This window comes from Micropterus dolomieu, linkage group LG07 (genome assembly GCF_021292245.1).
Source record: "Micropterus dolomieu isolate WLL.071019.BEF.003 ecotype Adirondacks linkage group LG07, ASM2129224v1, whole genome shotgun sequence".
Taxonomy (NCBI): Eukaryota; Metazoa; Chordata; class Actinopteri; order Centrarchiformes; family Centrarchidae; genus Micropterus; species Micropterus dolomieu.
In genome coordinates this window covers 11,715,088-11,729,697 of record NC_060156.1, presented here as the reverse complement: position 1 = coordinate 11,729,697, position 14,610 = coordinate 11,715,088, and the positions used below count along the sequence as shown (strand labels likewise).

General features: G+C 39.4%; 2 protein-coding genes across 3 annotated transcripts in view; one reads left to right on the top strand and one right to left on the bottom strand.

Annotated features, from left to right (window-relative positions):
* Positions 1–10,395, bottom strand: part of myo10l3 (myosin X, like 3) — a 60,441-nt gene extending 50,046 nt beyond the window's left edge. Inside the window, exons 1-2 of one of the 2 annotated variants that reach the window (XM_046054822.1) lie at positions 8,868–9,008; positions 8,645–8,763 (exon numbers count right to left, since the gene is read on the bottom strand). In XM_046054822.1, the coding sequence (XP_045910778.1) occupies positions 8,645–8,665 (21 nt within the window). In that variant the 5' untranslated portion in view covers positions 8,666–8,763; positions 8,868–9,008. Of the gene's footprint in view, positions 1–8,644; positions 8,764–8,867; positions 9,009–10,345 lie in introns of those variants that run through there. The other variant, XM_046054823.1, reaches the window with a different exon arrangement.
* glb1l (galactosidase, beta 1-like) overlaps positions 9,997–14,610 on the top strand; it is a 21,376-nt gene continuing 16,762 nt past the window's right edge. Inside the window, exon 1 of the mRNA XM_046054829.1 lies at positions 9,997–10,197. The gene's annotated coding sequence lies outside the window, so the exon portion shown is untranslated. The remainder of the gene's footprint in view (positions 10,198–14,610) is intronic.

The following is a 14,610-nucleotide window of genomic DNA, read 5'->3' as shown; positions in this document are numbered from 1 at the left end:
CACTTGTCCCTCTCAAATTTCCTTGGTTCATTCATGATGTTTGTTAGAGCCAGACTGATATATTGGCATTCTATATGAGCTAATTGCAGAAAAATTGATATCGGTGTTTATATGCCGATAAGTGACAATTAAAGAATAAACGGGAAAACGGATCATTAAATCCTGTTGTGAGTGTTGTCGTCGCACAGTTTGTCCACTAGAGGGCCCTCTGCAACGCCCCTGTTTGTCTAGAACATAATCCACCTCAAAACCTCTTCAGCTGTACGTTTGTTGTAAGTACTATTTGTAACAATAAAAAAAGTTTATCTTATAACTGCATTATGTGATCCCTTCTTTCTACGCATAGCCTATGTACTACACAAATGTTAGGGATAATCTTTATTAATGTTATGTCTTTCTGAAAATAAGAAAAATAAAGAATATCGCCCAATATATCGGAATATGGGATTTTAAAATCCTCAAATATCAAAATCTATATCCGCCTTAAAAATCCCATATTGGTCACGCTCTAATGTTTTCATAATTATTTGTCGTCAGTGACCTACTGCATCCCATTTAGAAGCACACAACGCTCCATTTACACGCTGTCAAATACCAGGACGTATCAGCATTAACATTACAATAGAGAGGCATAAGGCCAAGTCAGTAACCCTTTGTGACCTCACTTTCGATGCCAGGACAGATGTGCAGTCCAAAATCAACAAGTAACAATGCAGGAGTTTATTGCTTTGTCCATCAGAGGGGGCAGAGCCAAATTCAGTGATTGTTACCAAATCTCCTGAACGCTGAGTGAGGGGAATGAGGAGGAATCCGCCAAGTAGCTGGTGAGATTAAACAAGTGCAGCTGGGAAGGGATTCTGGGCAAAGGTCCTTCTGGGTCTTATGTTCACTAAGCTTTCCAGTGGAGCAAAAGCTATGCGTCCTACAAACAGCGAAACCTCAGCTGAAAGTTACTGGATATAATTTCACATAATAAATACAGAAAGACACTATTATAATTATTCTGGTATTTATTATTTTCTTACAGTAACATTTCAACTCAGATTGGCCTTTGTCAGGGTGCTTTTTTTTGTATGTTGTATGTTTTTTTTTATGTGACAAACAAAAAATTGGAATTAAATTGTTTTTCCTATTATTCTGTTGAGCAGCTCTACTGAGCCAATCAGGGGTTAAGTGCCATTCTCAAGAGCTCTTCAGTGGTTATTAAGGGAAATTATTGCACAAATTTTCCAATGTTTCAGTCATGTGGCCCTCTGGCAACATGCAAGCTTCTGTAACGATCAGACCACAGTCATCAGGTTCAAGACGCCATATATAATTACAGAGCAGTACAAAGACTGAATAAAGAATAACTAACTGTGATTTAATACATGTGCTTCTGCATGCCCCTTTTAAATTTTCTTGTTTCTTTGTTGTCACTGTAACGTCTGCCTGCTGCACACGCTGCAGCCGGTGCCCACAGCCAGCATGGGGTGAGGGTGTAGAAGGGACATGGTGTGTATGACCGAGGAGAGAAATCAGACAATTAAAGGTAACCTTCAGCATCTGTGTATGAAGACATATGAATTAATGATGGAGGGAGCAGCTGATCAGAAATTAGCTAATGGAGGAGGAGGAGTCCCATGGGGAACAGGGCTTCCCCCAGTCTGTGGTGGAGGGGGAGTGAGAGGGAAAAGGGGGGGAAAAGGGTGCAGTCCCTCCACCCCCTCCCGCTGAGTAAGCTATAAACAGACTTAAAGCAGGATGGCCTGGAGGCAGCACTGTGAGGCAACCCATTTCATATTCACCGACCGTTTTTGTTAGAGCAGAAGGAAGGTCTGAAAGTGATGAAGTTATAAATGTAACTGTGTCACTAGGTTAATGGAAATCAAACACACGCCGCTATTTTCATTAACATACTGAATGGAACGACAAAACATTCATCAAGAAAATAAAGCAAATATATGTAGCGTTAAGTGTGCATGTGTATGTGTCTCAGTGTGTCTGCATGTGTTTGGTAATGTCTCTTGTCTGTCATCTGTCTCTCTCGGGGGTGGGGGTGGGCGGAGAGTCAGCGTCTGATGTAGCTAATCTGCTAATGTTGCTAACGAGTATATTGAAGAGGATTTGCATAACAAATAACAAAGAAGAAGAAGAACACTTGACACTCTGGCCTTATCCAGTGTGAACATTTTTTCCTTCCACAACTCTTCTACAGTGACATTTTCTACAAAATGGTTTCTGGGACGAAGACGAAACAAATGATGTGATTACTGCATGTTTGATTGGATTGTCGGCTAAGCTTCATGAGTTGAGAATATCTACACAGCCACCTCCTACTGTCTGGCATCTACATATCTAGCCCTCTCTGTACTCATCAGTTAACTGTTAAGGGGGTCACACGGCAAGAATCCCAGAGATATTTCAGGAATGCAGCTCAGTCAGAACAGTCAGAGACAGAGGATGTGTATGTTTGACTGAGGCTTGGTGACCTGGCTACTCTCCCATTGCCTTTAATCTTTGCTCATACCTTACATTGTACCAGATTAATCAATCAATTAAGGCTCATGGGTACCCTCCTGCTTTAAGCCATATATAATTTTTGCACGTGTTGTATTGCTAACACAAATATCTCTCTCTCACAGCAGTCTCCTACACACATCACATTTAATGCTCATAATTTATATGGATAATTTATAACGGTAGGGAGGGAGCATTGGTGGTCAGGATGATGTAATTGTGCCCGAAACACAATGGAGACAAGTGAGATTATGCAGCATTTGTATGTACAACACAAACGTTCCTCCATCCAGGAATGGTCGAACAAATACTAAGACCACTATTTCTCTCTTGCTGGGGAATGTGGAGAGTGTTTTTAGGATGGGCATGTGAAGGAAGGTTGGTTTCAAGTGGGAGAGATAAACATATGTACAGTCTTGAAAACACGGAACATTCCTTCTCATGTGAGTCTCAGTATCTCAAGTATGAACCTTCAAACAATCTAAGGCCAAACCACACACCTAGCAGGTCATGACTGTGATAATGCCATGCTGTGTTGTTTGCTTCTGTTAAGCACCAAGGTGCCAGTTAGACTCTTCAGGCCATGGCAGTCAAGGCTCATGCAGAGTGGGATGTGTACTTAGGCCCGGCTGGGTGCTCCTCCTGCAATTAGTCCTGAAATTACAACTGTGGCAGTAACCTCATCCCGAGAGAGTCAATCATTTTAAAATATTTTTGAATTTATAGGCTATAATCCCTTGTGGTTGTTGCGATGTGTTTAACTTAAACATATAGGAAAATGTTACATACAAGCAAGTGTGTGTAGAGACACACAAATGTCCATCCCGTAATAGGCTGCCTCTGTGCGCAGTAATCATAAGGGGCTAAAAAAAAAGGAAAGTCAACATCTGGGCTGGGAGCAGTAATCACAGGTTGGCTGTTATTAAGCTGCAGGACGAGACCTCCAAACTGAGAGGATTTAAGCTACACTCATTACCAGCTCATAGTGTCCATCATGTAGGGCAGCCAAGGTGAAAGCCAACAGACATTTATTGTGTGAGGGGTAAGCAGCTCCAGCTACATTTTATCGTACAGACATGAGAGTGATATTCATCCGCTCATCTAACTCTCAGTAAGAAAGCGAATAAGCTTAATTCCCAAAATACTACTACAAGCTATTCCTTTAATTAATTTCAAAGTGTTTACATACTAGGTTAAAAATGAAAATAAACAGCTCCCTCCTCTTAAATAGTTGTTTTTCTTAACTCCCTTGAACAAATACGCCATTTGTACATTTTCCATGTCCCTGTTGTTCTTACACAGAACAAGGCGAGTAAACCAAACCATGAGTTATTGTTTTTACAAGCCCAGGCGTAACTCTGCATGACTGTACAATGATTTCTCTATCTCACTTTGAATTCACAGATGTAGCAGACAATGGTTCAGGATGTTTTCTTTCATCATAGCCTAGTTGAAAAAAAATGGTGTTTCGCCAAATTGCGCACCCAGGACTGCCCTGATAGGGCTGCACACACACACACACACACACACACACACAAGGAAGGGCAGGAAGGATGGGTGTTGGAGAGTTGATTGAATATTACTAGTATGTTTTTATGAGATGTGTCTTGTGAACATATAACATTATTATGTGATGTTCACAATGAGAGACTGGAGGGGGTGTAACTAAGGGGGTTTGAAAAGCATAATCAGGCTGGCTGTCGGTGAACTTCAGCTGTTAAAAGGAATAGTTCAACATTTTGGGAAGTGTGCTTTCTGGTCAAGAGTTAGATGAGAAGATTGATACCACTCTTAACTTTTTATGGTATAAGGCTACAGCCAGCAGCTGTTTAGCTTAGCATAAAGACAAGAAGCGGTTGGGGAACCAACTAGCCTTGCTCTCTTCAAAGGTAACAAATTTGGCATACTGGCACCTCTAAAGTTCACTGGTTAACAGACAGTCAAGTTACAAGGTACACAGGAATTGTGATCAAACAGTGTAAAGATGAAGACATTCTTTTCCTTTTATCACCACAAACACAAATGATGTAGCAGGTTAAAAGTAAAGTCAATGGTGTGGTTTCAGCAGGAGGTTATCTCAGCACTGAGCTCCCCATGTGACGGTCAGCGCGCTGATAGACGAGGGTCAGGTTACTGATAGAGACACAAGAAATGCAAACACAAACTAGTGAGGTGAAAAGGCTAGATTCAGACAATTATCCAAAAACTGATTCTGGTTTCAGAGCAGACTAACAACTTAGAAAGTTTTTTTAACATTTAACATATTTTTCCAAATTCCAAAAACAATTCAAATTCTTATTATGATGGGTGTTTCCAAAACTAAACTGCCCCCCTAACACCAAGCATTTGTATCATTATGAGAAAGGATTATATTATTTTATGTGTTGTCAGGCAATGCCTATTGTTAATTAGTCCCAGTGCTCTTATGACAGATTAAACTACCTCCAGACTGTACCAAAGCTGCAGGAGTTCTGCTGACGCACACATAAACCACTGCCTTAATAATACCTCCCTCTGTTTGCACATAAATAGCCAGCAATGTTAATTCACCACAACTTGAAGACTTTCATCAACATTATTTGAAAGTCCCCTAGTTTGATGCATACAATAACCACTTTAAGCTTAATTACAAATCATGACAGAAACATTTCAAAACGAATGCAGGATCCATTACTAATTTTTGTATCTTTCCTTCCTTCCTTACATCGTAACTTAACTTCCTGACTTTCTTCCTTACTCCATCAGATGTATGCATGGCTGGAAGTGAAAGAGCGATGATCTCAGATTCTCAACTCCCTAAAGTGGCAGCTGGAGGATGTGACAACTGGGTAGAGAAGAGCCTGGGTAGAAAAATAGTCCACCCTCTGGAGCAGGTTGGCCTTTCTCACATTACCCATTTCAACACAGAACGCTTACAGAGCATGCCGATCCACGGCTCCGGCTTCAAAGACCATCGCAAAGGGCTGTGAGGGATGTTTCAGGATGGGGAGAATGTCTGTCTGTGTGTGTGAGGCGGTTGTGATGGTTTGAAACCTAAAGCCTTGTCACCACAGCCCTACAATGCATGGATGACAGGCGGCCATGACTGGGAATTTCAGGGGTCAGGGCCAGGAATCCGGGATTCCCTCTGTCAGAGTTTCTTTGAGAGAAAGGAATTTGGTGTGTAATGCAAGGAAGGAGTTAACGGGTGTAGAAAGGTCCTCATGTGGCTTTACAGTGTGTAGCAGCTGCTGCTATAAAGGAACTGATTACCAAGTTTAGAAACCCACATAGCTGGGATTCAGCTTCGTCAACAGGATGTTTCACAGTGTTTTATCTGTGAAAAGATGAAAGAGAGGAAGAGAGATACAGCTATCTTTAAACACACATGCAAAAAGCCACAGAAGTGAGAATATTTTGTGTATAGGGATCATATCCAGCAACCTGGCATAAGTTAGAAGGCACGGACAAGATCCCTGACACACTCCAGGTATTAGCTTGTGTTCAGTGGGTCACATCCATTCAGGGTGGATTGGGTGTGGAGTCAAGGCAGCGTCGCTGAGGGTTTAATGGTGTTGTGTCAGCTCATAAGAGGAAAGGCCAAGCTCATGGACAGGATGAGCTTTCAGGATAAACCTCTGAGCATACACCCATGTACCTGCCACTCCTCTTACTCTGCCACTATCTCTAACCCCTGTCACCAAATTCACCACAGTGATGCGCAGACGAAAGCCGACTCTAGATTAGAAATAAACAAACTGACAGAGACATTCGATAAACACTAGTCAGCGTTCATTTCAATAAATCTGATCTGTAAAAGGTGAATCTTCCAATACAAGAAGCAGAGTTTGACATGGTTAGCAGCAGTTATCAGTTTTAAGGAAAGGCTTAAAAAAGACAATCACATCATTATGATCTACATCATGTTAGCTGTCAAAAACTGATTCACTGACTGGAGGCACAGTAATGATTCAAAGCTTTATCCCGCTGCACTTGTTTTCACTGAGTTGAATTTAATCCTTGTCTTACTTCATTTCCAGAATTCCTGCTTAATTAAATCCACACTGGTTACACTGAAGAGTTCAGGGTGCTGGCTTCTTTCCATGACCCAAAAGCCATTAAAAAACAGAACAGTTACTCCTTGTCGCTGCTTATTCTACAATTGCTGCCCATTAATTATCATCTACAGAGGTAAAGTTTGGTTCAGACTTAATTAGGTCTGACTTACAGTTGAAGTATCACCTCTCTGATGCGTGTCGCAGCAAAAATATTTGCATTACAAACGGCAAAATTCATTGCAATTATTGTATTGAGTGAATAATATTGTAAGATGTTTATTTGTTAATTTGTGTATTACATGTATGATGTTGTCAGCATAGTATGGTCAAAATGGGCCATCCAATTGGAATATACAAACAACACATGACTTGGTGTCAGATCAAACACTTAATTAAACCTCTGGCAGCATCATGTAACTACAAATTGATACATTCTGACAAATTACACGTAGAAACTTTGTTCTTTCACAAATACATTCTGTCAGTCAAGACACAGGAAAGCACTGTTGGTTATATCGCAGGATGAAAAGCAATATGCTATATAACCACATTAGAAAAAAGAAAGAAACAAATACAGCCTGGATGAAGTCAAATAAATCTTTGTGGAAATCTCACACAGTTGGCACAGGACGAAGGACACACACCAAATTACGACAATGATCTCTGCTGAGCTGAAATAATAACCCCTCTCTGGACAGCATATCACTAATAAAAATCAGTTTAAGACCCAAAATCCAGTTCACCTTAATCTTTTCGCTACACGGTTGGTTTATACAACAGAATATTAAAAACTATATAGGTACGACATGATCCTACCTGTATGTGTTTTTAAAGGCTGATGCTTTTATTTCAGACAGAAGTCACTAAAAGATGGTCTTTATGGCAGAGAAATATTGCTCACTCTCACCGCATTCTTGCCAAAAATGGCAAGAATTCAAAAATTTCCCCATCCATGTGATGTGGAAACAAAGAGCATCAGACCGCTAGTCTTTAAAACTCGTAGTTGGACACCATGATAAGGCCATTTTTCAAAGGTTTCTAATTTGGAAATATCAAACTTCTAAATTAATTTCAAACACCGAATAAAAAAATGTAAATGCAACTTTTCTTAAGAGTTTTATTTGGTCAGACAGGAAACTCATGTCATGCCAAAGGATGAACGACCACAATTAGTCCAATATTATCCGTATACATCAGTTTAAAGCTCACTCTTTGCACAGTTTTAACAACTGTTAAGCAAAATATGCTCAACAGCTAAAAAACAACCTCACTCAATAAATATGCATGCAGAATTTACAACTCTTAACACTGTAAAACTACTGCAAAGAAGATTGTAAAAGTGGATGGAAACAGCAAGTCACCTCCGTAACACTGTACCTTGTCACAACACAGCACATCATTAAGGACTATAAGAGGAGGAGGCTCACACACCATCTCTCTTTCTGTGTGCGTGTGTGTGTTTATGCCCTCCTCTTAGTCAGAGGAGGATGACAATCAGACCTATAGCCAGTCTCTACACAGCCTCACTGTGTGTGTGTGTGTGTGAGTGTGCTGGTGTCTGGGCTAAATTGCAGATGACACATCCAACCTACATGGGCTCACACTGAGCTTTTACAGGCTACTTAAACTACAAAAGAGGAAAAATAATCAGTCTAAGGCACAGAGAGTGGCAGAAATGCTGCTACATGAGGTTATCTGGGCAGAATTGACAAGGAGATTTTTTAGAGGCATGCACTCAGTGTCCTTAAATCTATCTGAGGCTTGTTGGGGTATTAAAGTCCCCACTACAGCTGCATCCTGTAGACCAGCCCAGTGCAGGCACACCACTGCTAGTCTGGGATAATGGCAGAGAAAGCATCACTAAGACCACAACATAGCAGACTAAATCAGGATAAAGTGGTGCGTTTTGGTGATAAGTTAACTAAGTTAACAGACACTTTACAGAGGCTAAAGCGATCTGAAACCAGCCCGGCTCAAGAACGCGCTCAACGCAACACTGTAAAACAAAACAAAGAGCGACCGCGGTCCCAAAATTATTTAGGAGTCACGTTGAACGTAAAGAAATAGAAAAACACATATTAATGTATGGAGAAAGTCGTCTAACGTACCTCTAAAAAGAATGTATCCATTTTAACCAGTGCCCGACCTCACGTCCCTTTGTAGTCTGAGTTCAGGGTACCACAGTTGCGGAGGAGAGGAAGCTGTGTGTCCAAACGCTTTCCATCCGCTTCGAAAAGAGTTACAGCAATTCTTATTTTCGTCCCGTTGCTCAAAAGATTCAGAGAAGTCAGAAGCGAGTCATATTTGCAGCACTATTTTTCTGACACTCACAGAGTTGTTTGTTTTCTTCACCGTTTGTTCAGTGTCCCGTGAAGCCTCTGTGGTCCTGTGCTGTGTTTCTGCTGTCCGGTCGTTTCAATGAACCCGGCACATTATGCAGAGAGGCGGAGCCTGCAGGGCCGCAGACCTCCCCTCAGCATACGCCCTCTTTGTGCCCATTTCCACAAAGGGTAGAAATGAGTTTAAAGAATGTGCATATCTCCCCGTGTTATTCGACACAAATATAGGCTACTCTTGATTTAAGACAGGAATGTTTAAGTCAGGAATACAAGGAGGAATTGGTGTCAAATGAAAGGTAGCCTATAGGGTCAGTTATTTCAGCTGACTGAATAGTCAGGCATGTGCTAGACTGAGGATAAGGATTTTTTTTACTTCCTGCTTTCCCGAAAAATAAACTGAAGAAGGCAGAGAAGAAGGCGGATCAGGGGGCGAAGTGAGTCTCAGGAGCAGTCAGATTTTTGTGTAGGACATTAGAAAATGCTAATGGCCTACAGGTATTTTGTGATAAAGGCTGAAATGAATAGACCAAGTTTTGGGAGAGTGGTCCAATAAATTAGACTGGCTGGATTATTGAAGGCTTATTTAAATGTGTCTCTTGTAGCCTACCTGAAATTTAGGCTAAAACTGGAGTACTGAAAGGTGGCATTAAATGCTTGGCGTTAGCTTCTGAATTATTCTTTGATCAATTAAAGCAAAGACAGCTATTAAAAAACTTTAGGCACTTTAGGCGAGGTTCTTAAATTGCTGATTTTGTATTAAGAAAAAATTAAACACTGAAGCATTTGAGTTTGCCTTATTACTTTCAAGGATTTTGGAGAGAGAAAAATATTTGTATTGAAAAGAACACCAGTTACCCAGCCGCTAACTCACGCTCATATCCTTGCTAACACACCATATTTGTTTACTACTGCTAATACAAATTCACTAACTAGTGAGAGGACAGCCTTGTTGTTCATGGGATTTCATCATGGTGTTTAACGTTAAATTAAATGTGAAACGTGAAATAGTTAGCTAACACCCAAATTCTGCAGCAGTTAGCATTTAGCCTCTTTTAGCTCATTCTTTTGGTTTTCTGGCCCACACATAAATGTATTGGTGAGTCTCGTGGCCCCTCACCAACCCCATATTAAATCATAGACTGCAATTTTACAAGCTCAGACAACCCTGACGGACAACACAAAACACAAGAGTCAGAGGAAACGGTTGCTGATGAAGAAAGTTGAGCACCTAGCATGCTGACGACCCAAATATTTTCTCATGTGTTTATGGAGAGCTAAGTGGAGAGAGTGAACATTGGACTTACATCAGATGTGTAAAGTAGGTAAGTAGCTGAAGACATTGTGAATTGGTTATGCAGTTTGTATTTATTTGCCCCAAACAGCCAACGTACCGACCGTACATGTGCTGGTTGTAGCTCAGTAGCTCTGTGTGTGTTTTGTTAGACCCCAGGCTCTGATTTGAAAACTCACCTGGAAGCTGTTTCAGTTCCTTCAGTGTCCGTCCTGTTTATCCTCTTGTCTCTATACGTCCATGAAGTGGTCATAAAGTCTTGGAATAAGAACAAAACCTTTTTTTTAAGTTGTAACATTTTTAACTTCAGCTTGAGTCTTTGCCTCAAATTGCGTTGCTCGGGGTAAATTTGCATCTGTTCGACGCAATTTTCAGATGCGATTTTCTTTTTTCCATTCAATCTGAACACACTTTAAGAAGGAGAGTGTTTGCTATCACACAATCCATTTGGAGTCTTTATGGCCTCTAGTGGTCAAAAATCACTTCACACAGCTTTAAAACTAACATAACTGACACTGGGTTTATTTGTTGGATGCATTTCTATATAGTAATCCAAACTCTCTCACATATCTCTTAATGCAAACCATTTATTCTTGTGTCAAACTTCTAATCAGACCAGTTGAGATCACTGACTTAACAGTTTTGTTTGTTTTCAGGGTAAATAATATTTTGTGATTTTTATTTTTACTTGCATTATGCAATGTAATGCAAGTATATGTATATGTATATATGTATATATATATATATATATATATATATATATATATATATATTTCCTTTATTCATGAAAAAAATTAATTACATGTTTACTGACATTTTCTTTAGAGGGTACTATGAGTTCTATTCTCTCACCCTTTGAGATAAATGCTCCTGTAAGGGTAGAGTATTTGCATGGAGCACAGAAGCAAACAATCATCTTGGGGCATGTAGATGACTAAACAGAAATAGGCCTATATAACTGTACACTTTCCCCACACTCACCAGATGGAATCTTACTGGTTATCTAAAGCTCATGAAATCAATTCCAATCAACAAGAAGAAAAACATGTTTTAATCTGCAACCTTATGTGAGTAAGATCAGTCATGACCCGTGGATGACAGTAAATAGACACATTTATCTCTCAGCATGCAAGAAGTGCTGACTGGGTGGCCCTAATAAAGTGACATGGTAGGCTATTAATTTAAAGCAGAAAGTGATTAATTGTTTGTTTTTGTTTTTGCTTTGAAGCCAATTCATCTTACTCTTCTACCTTAAAATTTGTTGGGCTTCTCAGGATTTTGGTTTGGGTGGTCTGTGGTCGTGGTTATTGTCATGCTACAATGATGTAAAATAACTTTATTGGCAATATGGGATGTTTATTAATACAAATATCTTTAAAGGTCTTTCTGAATCCTTTAATTATACCTTAAATCCCCTTCAAACATACTCTATAATACTATAAATAAAAAGGTATACATACTTAATTTTATCCTAATGCATACTTAACTTGATCCTTTATAGACCAAAGGACAAACTCTAAATCTTATACATGCTCTTCAGTTTATTTTTGAATTATCAATGTGAACGTGAACATATTTTTTTTAGATTTTATGATTTAAGGAAATCTTGAATTATAGAAAAGGGATGTAGATTGATACGCCTTTTAGCTCATTTTTACAATGTTTGTTCCCATGTAAAAATGTATAGTCAGTGTTTTTGTTGGTATGAGATTGGACAAGTTTAATGTACTGAGTCAGTAATTCCTGATTATAAGGTTAGTAGCAGCTTTAATGAGAACAACCCAATAATTGTTTAGTGTTCTTGTGAGGACTTTAGGAGAATAATACTTGAACAAACAAATGTTTCATAGGGTTTCTAAATGTTCTTAGAAATAAATGTATTATCAGTTTAAGTGCTAGCTACATTTGATTGTTTTCTATTTAGTTGTAACATGTATCTTCACACATACATAGTGTAACAGTCATATTTTGTTGGTCAACCCAAACATACATTTTTGCATCAAAACATTAGTTCAACAGTGTGTTAGGAGGAATATTAGGATTTGAGAGTAGTAATATATTGGGTAGCAATAAAGGAGTGTATCTTGATGACAGAATAAGCTTTGTGCAAGAGCATCACGTCTCAGGTGAATTGACCTTAATCCTAAAATCAGAGATTAATGCCAGCTCTGACTGAGTGTAGCCAAAGTGGCGATTGAGGTTATTCAGCATTGCCCCGACTAAGCATTACCCATTACACATTTGCCAAAACAAAACAATAGTGAAAGAACTGCTCTTTAAGCGAGTTGTTAATTCGACGTGACCTCGATGTGAAACTGTGGCAAGTTTTCAGGCAGATAGTAGATTTAGAGCAAGACCTTTTTTCATTCTACCTGAGAGGACAAAGAGGACAAGAACAAAACATGCATTTGGTCATCAAGATCCCCTGAGGGACCGGGGGAAGGGACGGGGGTCATAAGACCTGCTGGTCTTGACTCCTCAGTTGGCTACAAGTCAAAATATGCTGGTTTCGTCTTTTGAAGTGTGAGCAGTGCTTTTGAAGTCTATTTTCGTTTTAAAGGGGATTCAATTTGGAAACATTTTAATTTTGTTCCCAAAGGACCAAGTTCTAGTGTTCTTTTTATTCATATAGTTAATGCTTTAAATAATAAAGTAAATAAAAACCATAACTTACACTATTTGCTATCAAAATTGGTACCAAAATAGTAAAGTATGTGGTCCGTCAATGACCTCCAATCATGAATGCAACAAATACTGTCCTTCTCCGTTCACAACTTGCAACGTTACTTAATTTTTTTTCTCATCTTATCTTATCTTTTCAACACATTGTCAGTGCAACGAGGTATATGGATAAGTGCATATGTTGCAGTTGAAAAAACAGATTGATGGCAAACCTGGGTAACTACTAAAGGAGACACCAGGCATATCACAGTCTGATGAAATTATCAGCTGAGTGTCAGGTCAAGAAGGTTGATATTAAGCCTTTGTGTTCAGTGTGAAATTGAAAACCACAAGTATATGTTACTGTCTTTTCATAACGGAGCACATTTATCAGTCCTTCAAGAATGACCAGTGAAAATTACAAGAGGCCGGAATATGGATTGAGAATGGAGCTGTATGGGACATATAACGGCAACAACATGTTTTAAAAAGCTCTCTAGTGTTGTGCATTTGTAAAATGAAAAGCCAGCACACATACAGATCTACTGTGCAATCTTTGCCCCCACTTCCTGCTCTTACATCATGCGGTCCATCTGTGGAAAGATCTGTGGCTTCAGAGACTGTCTCTACGGCCACATTCAGTGGCACCAACAGTAGGAGACAGAGTCTGGAGCTGGATATACCTCTTGTATGAAACCACAAAGACAATTTTTTGATGGACTCTTCCAACCAAAGTACCAAGTGAGGGTATCGTGATGATTTCAGATCAATGTTCTTGCTCTGTAAATGTCTGATTAAGCGTGAAAACAGAGCATGACATGTGAAGAATTGTGTATTTAGAGGGCTAATGGGGACAGAGAGCCTGAGATGAATCTCCCATTGGCAGACAAGACCTCAGGCAAAGTCATTTAGGTTTGGGTGAAGGACCATTTTGCAGCCTCATATCAAACAATGGGTACGTCTGGCTTGAGGACATGTGATGGAGTGGAGGTCCTATTGACTGAGAGCATTTGATTAGTATCTACAAAGCCACGTGCTGTTAGTCACAACAAGGCCATGATAATCACTTAACTGGAGGTGCTTTGATTATGTAAAAAGCACCCATCCATGTATTATTGCCTGGACCCTGAGTGCCAGCTGAACAACAAGCACAAACATTGATCTACGCTCACTTTTGTTGTTATGGTACCATCTGCTTTTTTGTCATTTTTTATTTTTAGGTCCTGAAGTCGCCTACTGAAAATCCAGACATGATAATAATTCAAATAACTACAAATAATAATATCAGACAATTATAAAAAGCCAGTATATATATTTTTTTGTTTAAAAATAGCAGTAGTTTCAGCTCCTCTGTGATCCTCTGTAAGGCTGTTCCAGCGGCTTGGATCATAATGGCTGAAAGCAGCGTCACCAGATGCTTTTGTTTTGCTTTGTGGAACAGCTAAAAGAGAAGAACGGGAGTATCTGAGGGGTCTTTCTGGTTCATAAACCATATGCATTTCTATGAGCAACAAACTAAAACTAATTTTAAAATCAATACAAAAACTCTCATGAAGCATAATTTTTAATTAATTGTAGCAAATTTATTTTTCTGTAGACAAGCAAGGAGAGCAAAGAAATCAGTCTCTCTGTGTTGCTCAGAGTGAGAAATGGCCTCACTTTGGAGATCTTTTTCAATGATAAAATGTTTTTTGCTTTTTGTTTTTTTGACAACCCACACATGAGCCTTTAAATCAAAATAGGAACCAAAAATCACTCCTAGATTTCTACCTTCTTGGCTTGG